The 19365-nt window shown below is 44.4% G+C and overlaps 1 protein-coding gene across 1 annotated transcript; it reads left to right on the top strand.

The window, feature by feature from the left end:
* Positions 1 to 2369: 2369 nt before the first annotated feature.
* trim101 (tripartite motif containing 101) lies at positions 2370 to 17714 on the top strand. The gene is made up of 12 exons (XM_061075105.1): positions 2370 to 2543; positions 8233 to 8426; positions 13463 to 13647; positions 14058 to 14232; positions 14320 to 14415; positions 14909 to 14986; positions 15068 to 15223; positions 15682 to 15704; positions 15814 to 15938; positions 16037 to 16398; positions 16916 to 17010; positions 17661 to 17714. Exons 2-11 carry the CDS (start codon positions 8250 to 8252, stop codon positions 17000 to 17002), a joined length of 1464 nt encoding a protein of 487 aa, XP_060931088.1. The 5' UTR covers positions 2370 to 2543; positions 8233 to 8249; the 3' UTR covers positions 17003 to 17010; positions 17661 to 17714.
* The last annotated feature ends 1651 nt before the right edge of the window (positions 17715 to 19365 follow it).

Below are 19365 nucleotides of genomic sequence, written 5' to 3'. Positions count from 1 at the left end.
GGAGTCGTTAAGTCCAGTGTTATGATCATAAAGATCGTTTCCATTCTGAAACTTTCTCACTGAGGGTCGGACCCGTCTCGATTTCTTTTTAATGTTTGATTTGTTTAGTGTGACAGTAAAACGCTCGTCATGTCGTGTATGTTTAGATTTCACTGTAGATTTCAAACCCTTTTTCTTCTCCTGTCTGTAGATTTGTTTTTCTCATGTGTTGTTAAGGGAAGATAATCCGTATCCCAAGTCTTACTCGTTTTGTAGATTATTTGATTATGGTAGCATCTGGAGCAGTTTGCATCAATCAGACTGACTAGTTATATTTATAGAAAAGATTTTCCAGATCGACTTTTGTTTTTTTTGTAGTTTTGTTGTCACACGAGTTTCTCTCCAACTCTGCTGGCGTAGAACAAACAGGAACTTTGTGCTTGTTTGAATGAACTGTTTAATTTTTCTAATAAAATCAAAAATTCAGAAAAAAACTTAGACCTACATCCAAGTAAACAATCGAACCTACATCCAAAAACCTGGATGACGTACTGGCTGTATTTTCTCTGATGACTACAGCAAACACACACTCAGTATGTATAATTCATATCATAACAATGTGCAATAAGAGCTAATCCACACTTCTCCACTTCCTGACTTCCATCAGCAGTTTGAAAGGTTTCAGAGAATCTGCAGCTTCATAACCATGTGCAAAGATTCCACGTTAAGAAAAACGAGATGAAGCTAAATCCAGTTATTAGACGTGTCCACCATCAAATCACATCAATTCTATATCATCATGTTTTGCTTTTTCAATTTGCTTTTTAAATGTGGATTCAAAAGATCTTTTCAAGTTTTCTGCAGATGCTCTGTTAAAACCAAATCCCTGGTTCCTCTCATGGTTCCTCTCATGGTTCCTCTCATGGTTCCTCCCATGGTTCCTCTCATGGTTCCTCTCATGGTTCCTCTCATGGTTCCTCTCCTGGTTCCTCTCCTGGTTCCTCTCATGGTTCCTCTCCTGGTTCCTCTCATGGTTCCTCTCATGGTTCCTCTCATGGTTCCTCCCATGGTTCCTCTCATGGTTCCTCTCATGGAGTCAGGAAGCTTCCATCACTAGATCGACAGCATGAATAACCAGAGCTGATGTGTGAACATAGCAACAGAGGATAATAACCAAGCATTATTTTATTTATTTTATTTTTCTTATCTTTTTAATATTGGATTAACTACTAGCTGGTAAGTGGGGAGGATGTATAGAGTTCTAGATGTGGATCATGTGACCAGGAGCTGCTGTTTGTGCACAGAAGTTAGAGATGTGGAGTTTTCTGTTGTTAGCGTGGATTCACTCTTCTGTCCGTCAGCCGGACGCTTGGTGAATTATCTGATGTACTGATGTCGTAAAATAAATGTTTCAGATGCTTCACAGACTCTTCTCTCATTGTGGGTTTCTTTGTGATATATTAATGTGATGATAGTATATTAATATTAATGTGAAGTGTAGTTGAATATCATCGATATGGAAGTAAAAGTTACCGTTATGTCTTTTGGTATCTGAAAGAAGTGTTGATCACAAGAAGAGACCGAAGTCACTGTGGAACGCCAGAAACAAACAGGAAGTGACAGCGACACGGTCCGAATGTGTGTCATGTGTTGTTTTCTTTAACAAGTAATAATAATAATAATATGTTAATAATAAAGTCATCAAATAAATTACTGTCAATCAACAGTTATTATTAATACTAAACAGAGTTTGAAGAAAAGTAGGTTTTTCAAGATTATATTTTCATGATTCGATGTTTCTAGAGTGTGTGTGTGTGTGTGTGTGTGTCTGTGTGTGTCAGAGCGGACACATTCAGGGGGTGGGGCTAGTGAGGTGGGAGTTTGGGTGTCAGTTTTCAGTGCCGCTGAAATGACCCCCCCACCCCACACACACACAGACACACACACTCTCTCACACTCCATATCAGGCAGTGACTGGTATGTGGACAGATTAAGACCATGCCGGGCTGTGCTCTTTCTACTGTTACACACACACACACACACACAGACACACACACACACACACGGCTGTGGATGGTGAAGAAGCAGCGAACTAACAAACCTCAGAGTCGACACTTGTGTAGACAAGAGAGAAATGGAGTGAGAGCTGGATGAGCGAGGGAGGAAGAGCGAGAGAGAGACTGGGCCTCATGCTGATTCATTGAGGACGTCACAGGAGAAGAAGAAGAAGAAGCTTCCCTCCTCTTCTTCATCATGAACCTCGGTCTCCTCCTGAACTCACAGATGTTCGGTCTGTGATTCTTCTCACTGACGTTTCCTCAGCTTCTCTTGCTGCTGACGTCTGGTCTGATCCACTTCAGTGTTTGTGCAGCGTTATGCTAAACCTAAATTAAACCAGAGTTAAACTGCAGCTCAGATCTTCTGAAGGAGGAAGAACCTACAGGCTCCTCACCTGGGACCAGTTTCATTTCACTGGAAACAACTGGAAAGAAAACTTCATCCACGTTTCTTCAGTCAGAGACGAATCAAAGAGACGACAGACGAGCCACAGACAGCAGAGGACGGTGAGTTATCAGAAAACCCAACTGACTCTTAGTGTTGTTTTGATCTGCAGAACGGTATTATTCAATATAATTTAAATCATTTCTGTATTCATTAGATAAAAACAGGTGGTATTTGTGTCATTGTTAGTTGCTCTTGAATTAGATGATTTTTCTTTAACGTGATGTCAAAGCAGAAACTGGATTGTAAAGGATCAGAAAACATGAACATAATGAGGATGAGAGGATTTGCTTACAGCATAATACAGTTATTATATAACAATAGAACTGTTATAGGGTGTTTGTTTCCACACGGACCGATTAGAGTGGGACACTCGTGAGAAGGAACTGACAGACTCACTCACTTCCTCTTCCTACAGACTCACTGACTTCCTCTTCCTACAGACTCACTCACTTCCTCTTCCTACAGACTCACTCACTTCCTCTTCCTACAGACTCACTGACTTCCTCTTCCTACAGACTTCCTCTTCCTACAGACTCACAGACTTCCTCTTCCTACAGACTCACAGACTTCCTCTTCCTACAGACTCACTGACTTCCTCTTCCTACAGACTCACTCACTTCCTCTTCCTACACACTCACTCACTTCCTCTTCCTACAGACTCACAGACTTCATCTTCTAACACTGACAGACTCACTGACTTCCTCTTCCTCTTCCTACAGACTCACTACTAACTTCCTTTTCCTACAGACTCACTGACTTCCTCTTCCTACAGACTCACTCACGTCCTCTTCCTACAGACTCACTCACTTCCTCTTCCTACAGACTCAATAACTTCCTCTTCCTACAGACTCACTGACTTCCTCTTCCTACAGACTTACTGACTTCCTCTTCCTACAGACTCATTGACTTCCTCTTCCTACTCACTGACTTCTTCTTCCCTACAGACTCACTGAATTCCTCTTCCTACAGACTCACTGACTTCCTCTTCCTACCGACGAATTTCCTCTTGTAACAGACTCACTGACTTCCTCTTCCTACAGACTCACTGATTCCTCTTCCTACAGACTCACTACTAACTTCCTTTTCCTACAGACTCACTCACTTCTTCTTCCTACAGACTCACAGACTTCCTCTTCTAACACTGACAGACTCACTGACTTCCTCTTCCTATAGACTCACTGACTTCCTCTTCCTATAGACTCACTGACTTCCTCTTCCTACAGACTCACAGACTTCCTCTTCCTACAGACTCACTGACTTCCTCTTCCTACAGACTCACTCACTTCCTCTTCCTACAGACTCACTGACTTCCTCTTCCTACAGACTCAACAACTTCCTCTCCCTACAGACTCACTGACTTCCTCTTCCTATAGACTCACTGACTTCCTCTTCCTACAGACTCACTCACTTCCTCTTCCTACAGATTCACAGACTTCCTCTTCTAACACTGACAGACTCACTGACTTCCTCTTCCTACAGACTCAATAACTTCCTCTTCCTACAGACTCACTGACTTCCTCTTCCTACAGACTCACTGACTTCCTCTTCCTACAGACTCACTCACTTCCTCTTCCTACAGACTCACAGACTTCCTCTTCCTACAGACTCACAGACTTCCTCTTCTAACACTGACAGACTCACTGACTTCCTCTTCCTCTTCCTACAGACTCACTGACTTCCTCTTCCTACAGACTCACTCACTTCCTCTTCCTACAGACTCACAGACTTCCTCTTCCTACAGACTCAACAACTTCCTCTCCCTACAGACTCACTGACTTCCTCTTCCTACAGACTCACTGATTTCCTCTTCCTACAGACTCACTCACTTCCTCTTCCTACAGACTCACAGACTTCCTCTTCTAACACTGACAGACTCACTGACTTCCTCTTCCTACAGACTCAATAACTTCCTCTTCTACAGACTCACTGACTTCCTCTTCCTATAGACTCACTGACTTCCTCTTCCTACAGACTCACTCACTTCCTCTTCCTACAGATTCACAGACTTCCTCTTCTAACACTGACAGACTCACTGACTTCCTCTTCCTACAGACTCAATAACTTCCTCTTCCTACATACTCACTGACTTCCTCTTCCTACAGACTCACTGACTTCCTCTTCCTACAGACTCACTGACTTCCTCTTCCTACAGACTCACTGACTTCCTCTTCCTACAGACTCACTCACTTCCTCTTCCTACAGACTCACTGACTTCCTCTTCCTACAGACTCACTCACTTCCTCTTCCTACAGACTCACAGACTTCCTCTTCCTACAGACTCACAGACTTCCTCTTCTAACACTGACAGACTCACTGACTTCCTCTTCCTCTTCCTACAGACTCACTGACTTCCTCTTCCTACAGACTCACTCACTTCCTCTTCCTACAGACTCAACAACTTCCTCTCCCTACAGACTCACTGACTTCCTCTTCCTACAGACTCACTGATTTCCTCTTCCTACAGACTCACTCACTTCCTCTTCCTACAGACTCACAGACTTCCTCTTCTAACACTGACAGACTCACTGACTTCCTCTTCCTACAGACTCAATAACTTCCTCTTCTACAGACTCACTGACTTCCTCTTCCTATAGACTCACTGACTTCCTCTTCCTACAGACTCACTCACTTCCTCTTCCTACAGATTCACAGACTTCCTCTTCTAACACTGACAGACTCACTGACTTCCTCTTCCTACAGACTCAATAACTTCCTCTTCCTACATACTCACTGACTTCCTCTTCCTACAGACTCACTGACTTCCTCTTCCTACAGACTCACTGACTTCCTCTTCCTACAGACTCACTGACTTCCTCTTCCTACAGACTCACTCACTTCCTCTTCCTACAGACTCACTGACTTCCTCTTCCTACAGACTCACTCACTTCCTCTTCCTACAGACTCACAGACTTCCTCTTCCTACAGACTCACAGACTTCCATTTCTAACACTGACAGACTCACTGACTTCCTCTTCCTCTTCCTACAGACTCACTGACTTCCTCTTCCTACAGACTCACTCACTTCCTCTTCCTACAGACTCACAGACTTCCTCTTCTAACACTGACAGACTCACTGACTTCCTCTTCCTACAGACTCAATAACTTCCTCTTCCTACAGACTCACAGACTTCCTCTTCTAACACTGACAGACTCACTGACTTCCTCTTCCTCTTCCTACAGACTCGCTGACTTCCTCTTCCTACAGACTCACTCACTTCCTCTACCTACAGACTCACAGACTTCCTCTTCTAACACTGACAGACTCACTGACTTCCTCTTCCTACAGACTCAATAACTTCCTCTTCCTACAGACTCACTGACGTCCTCTTCCTACAGACTCACTGACTTCCTCTTCCTATAGACTCACTGACGTCCTCTTCCTACAGACTCACTCACTTCCTCTTCTAACACTGACAGACTCACTGACTTCCTCTTCCTACAGACTCACTCACTTCCTCTTCCTACAGACTCACAGACTTCCTCTTCTAACACTGACAGACTTACTGACTTCCTCTTCCTACAGACTCAACAACTTCCTCTCCCTACAGACTCACTGACTTCCTCTTCCTACAGACTCACTGACTTCCTCTTCCTACAGACTCACTCACTTCCTCTTCCTACAGACTCACAGACTTCCTCTTCTAACACTGACAGACTCACTGACTTCCTCTTCCTACAGACTCAATAACTTCCTCTTCCTACAGACTCACTGACTTCCTCTTCCTATAGACTCACTGACTTCCTCTTCCTACAGACTCACTCACTTCCTCTTCCTACAGATTCACAGACTTCCTCTTCTAACACTGACAGACTCACTGACTTCCTCTTCCTACAGACTCAATAACTTCCTCTTCCTACAGACTCACTGACTTCCTCTTCCTACAGACTCACTCACTTCCTCTTCCTACAGACTCACAGACTTCCTCTTCCTACAGACTCACAGACTTCCTCTTCTAACACTGACAGACTCACTGACTTCCTCTTCCTCTTCCTACAGACTCACTGACTTCCTCTTCCTACAGACTCACTCAGTTCCTCTTCCTACAGACTCACAGACTTCCTCTTCTAACACTGACAGACTCACTGACTTCCTCTTCCTACAGACTCAATAACTTCCTCTTCCTACAGACTCACTGACTTCCTCTTCCTACAGACTCACTGACTTCCTCTTCCTACAGACTCACTCACTTCCTCTTCCTACAGACTCACTCACTTCCTCTTCCTACAGACTCACTGACTTCCTCTTCTAACACTGACAGACTCACTGACTTCCTCTTCCTCTTCCTACAGACTCACTGACTTCCTCTTCCTACAGACTCACTCACTTCCTCTTCCTACAGACTCAATAACTTCTTCTTCCTACAGACTCACTGACGTCCTCTTCCTACAGACTCACTGACTTCCTCTTCCTACAGACTCACTCACTTCCTCTTCCTACAGACTCACAGACTTCCTCTTCCTACAGACTCACTGACTTCCTCTTCCTACAGACTCACTGATTTCCTCTTCCTACAGACTCACTGACTTCCTCTTCCTACAGACTCACTGACTTCCTCTTCCTACAGGCTCACTGACTTCCTCTTCCTACAGACTCACTGACTTCCTTTTCCTACAGACTTCCTCTTCCCACAGACTCACTGACTTCCTCTTCCTACAGACTCACTGACTTCCTCTTCCTACAGACTCACTGACTTCCTCTTCCTACAGACTCACTGACGTCCTCTTCCTACAGACTCACTGACTTCCTCTTCCTACAGACTCACTGACTTCCTCTTCCTACAGACTCACTGATTTCCTCTTCCTACAGACTCACTGACTCCCTCTTCCTACAGACTCACTGACTTCCTCTTCCTACAGACTCACTGATTTCCTCTTCCTACAGACTCACTGACTTCCTCTTCCTATAGACTCCCTGACTTCCTCTTCCTACAGACTCACTGACTTCCTCTTCCTACAGACTCACCGACTTCCTCTTCCTACAGACTCACTGACTTCCTCTTCCTACAGACTCACTCACTTCCTCTTCCCACAGACTCACTGACTTCCTCTTCCTACAGACTCACTGACTTCCTCTTCCTACAGACTCACTGACTTCCTCTTCCTATAGACTCACTGACTTCCTCTTCCTACAGACTCACCGACTTCCTCTTCCTACAGACTCACTGACTTCCTCTTCCTACAGACTCACTGACTTCCTCTTCCTACAGACTCACTGACGTCCTCTTCCTACAGACTCACTGACTTCCTCTTCCTACAGACTCACTGACTTCCTCTTCCTACAGACTCACTGATTTCCTCTTCCTACAGACTCACTGACTTCCTCTTCCTACAGACTCACTGACTTCCTCTTCCTACAGACTCACTGATTTCCTCTTCCTACAGACTCACTGACTTTCTCTTCCTATAGACTCCCTGACTTCCTCTTCCTACAGACTCACCGACTTCCTCTTCCTACAGACTCACTGACTTCCTCTTCCTACAGACTCACTCACTTCCTCTTCCTACAGACTCACTGACTTCCTCTTCCTACAGACTCACAGACTTCCTCTTCCTACAGACTCACTGACTTCCTCTTCCTACAGACTCACAGACTTCCTCTTCCTACAGACTCACTGACTTCCTCTTCCTACAGACTCACAGACTTCCTCTTCCTACAGACTCACTCACTTCCTCTTCCTACAGACTCACTGACTTCCTCTTCCTACAGACTCACTGACTTCCTCTTCCTCTTCCTCTTCCTCCTGTCAGGTGGATGAGGAGCAGCCATGTCAGTTGACCTGAGCGTCCTGCAGAGCGGCAGAGGAGCAGAGGGGGGGGCGGCGCTGGCGACTCTGGAGGAACAGCTGATCTGTCCCCTCTGCCTGGAGCTGTTCCACAAGCCGGTGGTGATTCTGCCGTGTCAGCACAACCTGTGCAGGAAGTGTGCTAACGAGCTGTACCAGGTGTGTGTGTGTGTGTGTGTGTGTGTGTGAGTGTGAGTGTGAGTGTGAGTGTGAGTGTGAGTGTGAGTGTGAGTGTGTGTGTGTGTGTGTGTGTGTGTGTGTGTGTGTGTGAGTGTGTGTGTGTGTGTGTGTGTGTGTGTGTGTGTGTGTGTGTGTGTGAGTGTGAGTGTGAGTGTGAGTGTGAGTGTGAGTGTGTGAGTGTGAGTGTGAGTGTGAGTGTGAGTGTGTGTGTGTGTGTGTGAGTGTGTGTGTGAGTGTGAGTGTGAGTGTGAGTGTGAGTGTGAGTGTGAGTGTGAGTGTGAGTGTGAGTGTGAGTGTGAGTGTGTGAGTGTGAGTGTGAGTGTGAGTGTGTGAGTGTGAGTGTGTGTGTGTGTGTGTGTGTGTACGTGTGTGTGTGTCACAGTTTGAAGAGTCGAGCTGTTTATTGTGATTAGTTTTTTGGAACCTTGCAGTTTTACAGTCTACGTGTGAGAGAAAGTTATGTTTCTCTGGGATCAGAGTCTCTGCTGGTTTCCTGGTGAACTCAGACGTTCTCTCCTAGAATCCGTTTCTTCTCCAGCGCTCGGTCTGTGTTGAAACCAGTTTTTATCTCCTGCTCATGTTCACTGAGCTTCAGAGAACCTTCCTGCAGATGAACATGCAACAGGACGAAGCTGCAGCAGCTTGAAACTCTTCATCTCCTCAGATGAAGAGTTAAACTTCATTAAAGTAGATTTCATCTACAGAAATCTTGAATACTAAGTTTTTCTTCCAGCTTTGGGATGATTTATGCTTCTGAGCTAAAAGCAGGATGTTTACGACACTGGATTGTGTTTCAGTCAGAATAAAGATGGACGACGCACGTGTCCACGGGGCCTCGACCTCACAGCTCCAAGATCACCACCGCACAGACTCCGCCTCCAAATTACATCATCAATCGATAAATTAATCAATCAAATTTTATTTGTATAGCCCATATTCACAAATCACAGTTTGTCTCATAGGGCTTTAACATGGTGAGACATCCTCTGTCCTTAACCCTCAACAAGAGTCAGGACAAACTACTAAAAACCCTTTCAACAGGTGAAGACACGTAGAAACCTCAGAGAGACACATGTGAGGATCCGTCTCCCAGGACGGACACAAGGGACACAGATGTGTAGAGGAGAACATCATCAGGAGAAAGGTTTCAGCAGCAATGATGAGGGGAAACATGTTGAAGGAGAACTTCAATACTATATGTCAGGTAGTCCTGCTGCATCATAGTCTCTGGTCAGCAGCAAGATCATGATCCAGCATCAAGACCAGATCCACTATAGTCCACAGTCATTGTCCACTGGGGCCAGTTAGGATCCATCATCAGCTGCCACCTCGGTCCTGGTCCACCACCGTTATCTGACAAAGGATCCTCCATTACCACTACAATCAGCCGCCACGATACAGAATCCACCAAACTGGATCCACCACCGAGACCTCCGACACGCGATCCACAGATCCTGATCCATGGTGTGGCCACAGCTGTGGCCCTGCAGGGGTCAAGGGTCAGAAACATGTACTGATGAGATATGACTTACTTTGATGTGATAAGGATGGAGAAGAGGAAGGAGAAGCTGGAGAGAGAAGCTCCGTGTGTCATGTGTCATAAATTCCCTTTGCACCATCAGGTGTTTTTGTCTTGTAATCACCACCAGATGGTAGATGGTCATTGAGTCAAACCTTGGTTCACAGTTGTTGATTCATCTGCATGTGTTTATGTATTCACTAAAAATATCTCTCCGATGAAGCTCCCGTCCACTCGGAGTCAACATCGTTTCTAAGTTCGTCTCAGTGTCTCGTCTCCATTTCCACTCGTCACCACCGGGCACGAGCCGCTCAGGAAGGTGGCGGCTTCGCCACCTGAGACCTTCTGGCTTCTGTGAGGGACAACCTGAGGAAGTGGAGACGGAGACATCTGAACGGATCTGATTCACACCTGCTGCTACAGCAGCCATTTCCAAATAAGATGAATGGATGAAGGATTTATGATATAAACTGATATAATATCTTATATAAAACTTTCCCACCTCAGGTTTTTCCTTCTCGTTTCAAACGATGTGATGATGAAACATGACATTTAGAGTTTGGTGTTAAAAGTGATTCCTGCAGAAACCTGGTGAACATACGTGGAGTCCTTTTGAGTTCAGTGTTTGATCCGATCGAGAGGAACGTCTGTGACCCGGCTCTGATCCTCATCCCAGCAGCAGCTGAGGCTTATTACAGCTGCTATTTCAGGAGCTCCACTCCTCCGTCCCTCCATCCTCCTCTCCACCTCTCCTCCGTCCCTCCCTCCATCCTCCTCTCCTCCACTCCTCTGTCCTTCCATCCTCCTCTCCACCTCTCCTCCGTCCTTCTCTTCTTCTTGATCTCCCAGCTCTCAGTTCTCTCATGGGTTCTGTCTGACCTTTAATCTCCAGGCTGATTCTATTTTTACCTCACTGATACTGTGTGGTGGCATTTTAAACAAATCAAATGACAGAAATAGATGAGTTCATAGTTTGAAGCTCTGAATTACTGAAATCCCAGCATGCACCTGTGTTGTATGACAACCTGCTCCAGCTGTTGGGTGTTGAAACGCAGACGGAGATAGATGTTCCTGATGTAGATGTTCCTGATGTTGATGTTCCTGATGTTGATGTTGATGTTCCTGATGTTGATGTTCCTGATGTTGATGTTCCTGTGATGTTCCTGATGTAGATGTTCCTGTTGTTGATGTTCCTGATGTAGATGTTCCTGATGTAGATGTTCCTGATGTTGATGTTCCTGATGTTGATGTTCCTGATGTTGATGTTCCTGTGATGTTCCTGATGTAGATGTTTCTGATGTTGATGTTTCTGATGTTGATGGTCCTGATGTAGATGTTCCTGATGTTGATGTTCCCGATGTAGATGTTCCTGATGTAGATGTTCCTGATGTTGATGTTCCTGATGTTGATGTTCCTGATGCTGATGTTCCTGATGTTGATGTTCCTGATGTAGATGTTCCTGATGTTGATGTTCCTGATGTAGATGTTCCTGATGTAGATGTTCCTGATGTTGATGTTCCTGATGCTGATGTTCCTGATGTAGATGTTCCTGATGTTGATGTTTCTGATGTTGATCTTCCTGATGTTGATGTTCCTGATGCTGATGTTCCTGATGTAGATGTTCCTGATGTTGATGTTCCTGATGCTGATGTTCCTGATGTTGATGTTCCTGATGTTGATGTTCCTGTGATGTTCCCGATGTAGATGTTCCCGATGTTGATGTTCCTGATGTTGATGTTCCTGATGTAGATGTTCCCGATGTAGATGTTCCTGATGTAGATGTTCCTGATGTAGATGTTCCTGATGTTGATGTTCCTGATGTAGATGTTCCTGTTGTTGATGTTCCTGTTGTTGATGTTCCTGATGTAGATGTTCCTGATGCTGATGTTCCTGATGTAGATGTTCCTGATGTAGATGTTCCTGATGTTGATGTTCCTGATGTTGATGTTCCCGATGTAGATGTTCCCGATGTTGATGTTCCTGTTGTTGATGTTCCTGATGTAGATGTTCCTGATGCTGATGTTCCTGATGTAGATGTTCCTGATGTAGATGTTCCTGATGTAGATGTTCCTGATGTTGATGTTCCTGATGTAGATGTTCCTGATGTAGATGTTCCTGATGTTGATGTTCCTGATGTAGATGTTCCTGATGTAGATGTTCCTGATGTTGATGTTCCTGATGTTGATGTTCCCGATGTAGATGTTCCCGATGTAGATGTTCCTGATGTAGATGTTCCTGATGTTGATGTTCCTGATGTTGATGTTCCCGATGTAGATTTTCCCGATGTAGATGTTCCCGATGTAGATGTTCCCGATGTTGATGTTCCCGATGTTGATGTTCCCGATGTAGATGTTCCCGATGTTGATGTTCCCGATGTAGATGTTCCCGATGTTGATGTTCCTGTTGTTGATGTTCCTGATGTAGATGGTCCTGATGTAGATGTTCCTGATGTGATGTTGATGTTCCTGATGTAGATGTTCCTGATGTTGATGTTCCTGATGCTGATGTTCCTGATGTAGATGTTCCTGATGTTGATGTTCCTGATGCTGATGTTCCTGATGTTGATGTTCCTGATGTTGATGTTCCTGATGTAGATGTTCCTGATGTTGATGTTCCTGATGCTGATGTTCCTGATGTTGATGTTCCTGATGCTGATGTTCCTGATGTAGATGTTCCTGATGTTGATGTTCCTGATGCTGATGTTCCTGATGTTGATGTTCCTGATGTTGATGTTCCTGATGTAGATGTTCCTGATGTTGATGTTCCTGATGTTGATGTTCCCGATGTAGATTTTCCCGATGTAGATGTTCCCGATGTAGATGTTCCCGATGTTGATGTTCCCGATGTTGATGTTCCCGATGTAGATGTTCCCGATGTTGATGTTCCCGATGTAGATGTTCCCGATGTTGATGTTCCTGTTGTTGATGTTCCTGATGTAGATGGTCCTGATGTAGATGTTCCTGATGTGATGTTGATGTTCCTGATGTAGATGTTCCTGATGTTGATGTTCCTGATGCTGATGTTCCTGATGTAGATGTTCCTGATGTTGATGTTCCTGTGATGTTCCTGATGTTGATGTTCCTGATGTTGATGTTCCTGATGCTGATGTTCCTGATGTTGATGTTCCTGATGTTGATGTTCCTGATGTAGATGTTCCTGATGTTGATGGTCCTGATGTTGATGTTCCTGATGTTGATGTTCCTGATGTTGATGTTCCTGATGTTGATGTTCCTGATGTTGATGTTCCTGATGTAGATGTTCCTGATGTAGATGTTCCTGATGTAGATGTTCCTGTTGTAGATGTTCCTGATGTAGATGTTCCTGATGTAGATGTTCCTGATGTAGATGTTTCTGATGTTGATGTTCCTGTGATGTTCCTGATGCTGATGTTCCTGATGTTGATGTTCCTGATGTAGATGTTCCTGATGTAGATGTTCCTGATGTAGATGTTTCTGATGTAGATGTTCCTGATGTTCCTTCTGCTCGTCTCTTCCAGCCCTCTCTGTTCCAGGCTCGAACCACCATGACGGTGAACAGCGGTCGGTTCCGCTGTCCGTCCTGCAGACACGAGGTCGTGCTGGATCGCCACGGCGTCTACAGCCTCCAGAGGAACCTGCTGGTGGAGAACATCATCGACGTCTACAAACAGGAAGTCATCAACAGCTCCAGCAACGCCAGCAGGTGACAGTGACGTCACGTGATCAGTTTATTATCATTTCACTGAAACTGATTTGTTCTGATGCATCAGTCCTGAAAACATCCTCTCAAAGGTCAGGGTTATTTTAAAGATTCACCAGAAATCCTTAACGAAGAATTGATTTCATTTTATTTCATAATAACATTGATAATAAAACACTGTAGTACTCAGCCAATCAGGGATCTTCAGCGCTGCAAGCTCCTCCCACAGGACTCTTCGGCTCCAGCTGGTTGTCCTTCAGACGACCTCTGGTTCCTGAGGTGGAAACGAGCTGAAGCAACTTGATGATTCAGTTCAGACTTGATGTCTGAGTAGCAGTTGGAGGATTTCAGATCTTTTCCTCCTCGTTAACGTGTAAATCACATTTTGAAGTGTCGTGTGAATCTGTGTCCAGTGCCCCCCCGCCCCCCCCGCCTGCTGCCCAGCTGACGTGTCCGGAGCACGAGGGCGAGAAGCTGAACATCTACTGCCTCAGCTGCCGGGTTCCGACCTGCTCCCTGTGCAAAGTGTTCGGGGCTCACGGGTCGTGTGAGGTCGCTCCTCTGACCGACGTCTACCAGCAGCACAAGGTCGTGGGGGGGGAAACCAAACAACAACATGGAGGAAAAGGTTATTGATTCATAATGATCTCTTATCATATCACTTGTGTTTCTCAGGAGGAGCTGAGTGAAGGAGTCAGTTCTCTGGTGTCGGTGAACGAGCGAGTCCAGGTTCTGATCCTCGAGCTGGAGGAGACCTGCAGGAACATCCAGGTGAGAACCTCAGCGCTCACTGAGGCACGAAGAGGTCCGGAGGTTTACTGGGACTTTATTGGTGCTGCACTTCAAGGTTTTTAAATATTAACTATACAAAAAGGTTGTGATGTCATGAGATGATTCACACCAGAGGAAATAATTAACAGTCATCAACAAATTCAGATTAATTCTTTGGATTCTTCTCTTATATTTTCTTCAATGTGACATTCAGCTAAATTGTTCCACTCCATTTTTTGAATGACACTGATTTTAATAAACAAAATGCATCAAATAAAATATCTTTTAATGTCAAATCTAAATCTGAGCGATGACATCACTCTCTCTCCTCTCTGCTCAAACACTCTCCTTGTGAAAACACTTTTTATTTTTGTATCCAACCTATTTGCAGCTTCATACATTGAATTCGTTTCATAGTTTGGTTTCATAAATGACTGTTTTCACTGCAGCAGATGATATTTCACACCTGTGCTCGTCTCTTTTCTCTCGACAGCAGAACTGTTCGGCTCAGAAACAGAACGTCTGCGACGGGTTCGACCGGATGAAGTCGATCCTGGGAGAGAGACACAAGGTCAGACTCACTCTGCACTGAGATATAATACAACTCCTATATATAACTATTGATATACATAGTTATCATTATCACTTGTAGGCGATGACTCAGCAAATCAGCTCCGAGCAGGAGGAGAAGACGGGCCACGCCCAGGCTTTGGTGCGTTGCTATGGGGACAGCGTGGAGGCCAACGCCAAGCTGATGGAGCGAGCAGCGAGCGCCATGGAGGAGCCGGACACGGCTGCGTTCGTCCAGGTGAACGAGGACCAGCGTCCCTCAGAGAAACATCTTCATCCAAGAGTCTGTGAGAAATCAGATCAGATCAGAGTGTAAAGTGATCAGAGGTCAGAGGACGACCTGTGACTTTCTAAAGACAAACAGCTCCGCAGCTTCAGTCGGTTCATATAAAACACACAGAGGGTCTCGTGAGGTAATGCAGGCCTGTTGCATCATGGGAAGTGTAGTATCCAAGTAATCATCGTGTATTTCACCTTCTCTTCTACCAGATTCCTTTACTTTTTACAAGCTGCGTGGAAGTGAAGAAGAAATCCTCAAGTCTGCACACAAATCAGTTAGAAAGAGAATATAAACATATAAACATATAAGAATATATTAAATAAGATCTTTTTATTCTTCTTTTTCAATATAAAATATGAATCATGAAGTGAAGATATGAAAACTGTGAAGTGATCACTTCTTATCTCTTCCTTCAGAATTCCAGAGAGCTCATCACAAAGTGAGTGATGTGTCTTTGTGACAAGAATCTGATTAAATCCTCACTTTAGTTTTCGACACTAGTTCTTAGATCTGCTCTCTCTTCTCCTGGTCACTCCCTCCGGCCTCAGGGTGATGACAGCCACCAGCTCCTGTCCGACCGAGACCCTGAAGCCAGGTTACGAGAAGCTGAGCCCGTACGAGTTTAACTTCATCACACAGGAGCGAGCGCTGAGGAGCATCGACTTCCTGAGAGGTAAGAAAACAGGACTGAGACTCACAAACACTCAGAAACATCTCATCCAGAGAACAAAGATCTCACAGGCTCAGTCTCAGCTGGTTCTTTGTTTCCAGCTGTGGAGGATGTTCCTGAAGAACCGGATGTGGAACCAGAAGAACCCAGAGAACTTTCTGAACTAAAGCACCATCAGGATCCGTCCGTCCAGAACCTGGAATCTGGAGCAGAAGCAGTTAAAGAGACGACATCAGCCCCAGAGGAACCAGCTCCAGATCCAGAGCTGCTGAGAGGCCGTGAGGAACCTGCAGGGGGCGACCTGCAGCCTGACCACGCTGAGGAGAACCATGGAGAATCAGGGCCGATCATCAAGAAGGAGGAAGAGGAGGAGGAGGAGGAGGAGAGAGAGGAGGGAGGTGCAGCTCCGGACTCCATTAAAGACACAACCGTCTGTGAACAGGAGGGAATGAGCAAACAACAGGTACAGTACAAAATACATGTTCACAATTCATCATCCAGAGCTTCAGCCACGAGAAGACGTTTAAACTTCTCACAGAATCAGACCCGACTGCAAACAGTGAGGTCAGTTTCTATTTCTTTATTTGTATATATAGCTTTTATACTTTCTGCAGACTTATGCAAGAAGAAGGAGAATTATAATTATAATAATACAAATACAATACAAAAATACTCAATTTCAAGTTTTAAATCCAAATAGTTTTAACATTTTTAAGTTCTGACCAAAAATGCACTATTTTGTTAAATTCTACAAACATTTATTAAATGACACTGATTTCATGAAGCAAGAAGCTCGTTCTCCTTCCTGTTTGTGAAAGATGAAGGAAACTATGAGATATAAAATAGAAGAACAATAAACATCACAGCTCCTCCTCCATCCCTTCCTCCCTTCACCACCAATCTTTCCATCTCACCTCTTGTCATCCTTTCCTTCATTCCCCCCCCCCCCCTCTCTGTTTCCATCCCTCCATCCCCCCCAGGCTTTCACTCTGCTCTTCTACCTGTTGGCCTTCCTGCTCATCCTTCAGAACGTGTGGGCGTACATCGGCTGCTTCATCTGCACATGACCTCTCAGGTACACGTGCAGCTTCCTGCTGCACCAGGAAGTCAGCGTCCAGCCCTTTATTCTGAAAGGGCTCCGTGTTTCTTCTTAAAATTAGCATCTCATTATTAATAATAATAATAACATTATTAATAATAACAGTAATAACAATAACTTGCATCATTTGTATTTTGACTTGAATTAAACTGAATTTCAGTGCAGCTTCATCTCTGTCAGACGCCTCTGCTGACACCCTGTGGTGAAACTGTGTTGTTACAGTTCAGTCATTAACAACTCGAGCATCACTCAGCAGAACTCAAACCTCACGAATCCAAAAGTTTCATAAATTCAGATTCACTAGATACAGATTTTTATTTGGATCTGCAAAATAGTCACAGGCACCGAGGTGAGGCAATTTATTTATAAAGAACCAGTCACACAGACAAGCAAAACTATAGATGAAAAAGTGTATAAAATATATAAATCTCAATCAATATCGAAAAATAAGATGATAGGGAAAAATCCCGTCTCTTGTATCTGTCAGCTTCTGCATTTAGTTGTTTGTATTTTAGTTGTGTGTTTGTGGTGGTTGTGTGTCGCTTCTCCTGTTCCTCTCTAAAGTGGTTTGATACAAACAGATGAGAACAGTCACTTTCTAACAACAAATGTGCTTTTTGTTCCAGATGGAGGATGAGACCAGGAGTCCTGCTGAGACCAGCCCTCCCTCCTCTTCCTCCTCCTCTTCCTCCAGAGAGAGAGAGAGAGAGAGAGAGAGAGAGAGAGAGAGAGAGAGAGAGAGAGAGAGAGAGAGAGAGAGAGAGAGAGAGAGAGAGAGAGAGAGAGAGAGAGAGAGAGAGAGAGAGAGAGAGAGAGAGAGAGAGAGAGAGAGAGAGAGAGAGAGAGAGAGAGAGAGAGAGAGAGAGAGAGAGAGAGAGAGAGAGAGAGAGAGAGAGAGAATCCTGAAGTATTTGGAATAGCAGCAGTATTCATTATCGTAGTAGGACTAGTTGTATTACAAGTAGTACAAGATGTACAAGTATGAGGTTTTAGTACTTGTACTTGGAAAAGTATATTGTATTATGTTTACTGTATTTGCCAAACTCTGTAAATAAATATGGACGAAACACTTTCCATCGGGGAATAAGAGATTTAAACTTATCGCAACATCAGCGACATCAAAGGAATCTTTCCTGGCTAAACACACTGGAGAAGAGAAAACTCTCCAACAACGTGCGAATATTCAAAAACTAAAAGTCGTATCTTTGAAATAAAGACACCGTGAGAATCCCAACACACAGGTATCTCTATTGGTTTGAGTTAAGAAATGGGACCTTGGGAAAAGTTTGACTGATTTACTAATTCCAGAAATGTCCTCTCATAATTAACAATAGACCCAATGGAGAGGGTTAAAAAATGGATACAGCCAAAGGTTTAGCTCTCATAGCTTTCCTGTGACATTCTTATGAAGCTAACAAGTTTGATTTAAAAATGCTGAATGACGACCTCCACTCTGAGAGCAGCCACACAGAACGTAGCTGGAAACCAGTCCGCTCGCCTCTCGCTCTAAATGGGCGAGAGACATTGACTCCCATTCATTTTTTACAGCAATGCAATGAGACACACTAACAACACTGTGGTCCAAGTTCCTTTGATGTTATATTATCATCAAAGCATTTAGAATTCAAAGGGAGAATTATTTGTATGAAAGCAGTAGTAATGGTTGTCACTCGCCGATAAACCACCGAAGAAGAACGATCAGAGATACTAATACTAATAAAGACATAGCTCAGAATATACTGTGTGAATTATTCAGAGCTGTAAGTTGATTCAGCATTTTGTATTGACAGAGAGCAGAAATAAAAAATGCTCGAGCCTCAGGACACTCAGAGTCTCTGGGCCATGGGAGAAGAACTCCAGGAAGATCTCGAGAAACTCCGGGGAGAATTCAAGATCCTCCTGGGAGAAAAAGTGGACCTCTTTCAAGATAAAGTGGACCTCCAGGGAGAAATCATAAAACTCAAGGGAGAACTCATGAGGGTCCAGACAGACACCGGGATATTTGAGAAAAAAATCAAGATCCATCTGGAAAGAAACATCTACCTGGAGCGAGAAATCGAGATATCCCAAGAAGAAAACCAGGTTCTCAAGGGAGAACATCTGTTCCTACAGGAGGAAAACCAGGTTCTCTGGGGAGAAAACCTGCAGCACCAGGAAGAAAACCAGTTCCTACTACAAGAAATGCTTGTCCTCAAGAGACGAAGCCAGGATCTCCAGAGCGAAAACAACAATCTCCAGAGCGAAAACCAGGATCTCCAGAGAATCAGCCAGGATCTCCAGAGGAAAAACAAGGATCTCCAGAGGAAAAACCAGGATTTCTCTTTTCACATG

Source organism: Limanda limanda, chromosome 7 (genome assembly GCF_963576545.1).
Source record: "Limanda limanda chromosome 7, fLimLim1.1, whole genome shotgun sequence".
NCBI classification, from domain to species: Eukaryota; Metazoa; Chordata; class Actinopteri; order Pleuronectiformes; family Pleuronectidae; genus Limanda; species Limanda limanda.
The sequence above is the reverse complement of the archived record's forward strand: the minus strand, read 5'-3'. Positions and strand labels throughout refer to the sequence as shown.

What these genes read in the sequence shown, in the direction of transcription:
- trim101 (XM_061075105.1), top strand. Translation starts at nt 8,250, where the DNA reads ATGTCAGTTGACCTGAGCGTCCTGCAGAGCGGCAGAGGAGCAGAGGGG. An exon ending in ACGTCTACCAGCAGCACAAG is followed by an intron (nt 14,233 to 14,319) that starts GTCGTGGGGGGG and finishes TGTGTTTCTCAG; the next exon opens with GAGGAGCTGAGTGAAGGAGT. An exon ending in AGACCTGCAGGAACATCCAG is followed by an intron (nt 14,416 to 14,908) that starts GTGAGAACCTCA and finishes TTCTCTCGACAG; the next exon opens with CAGAACTGTTCGGCTCAGAA.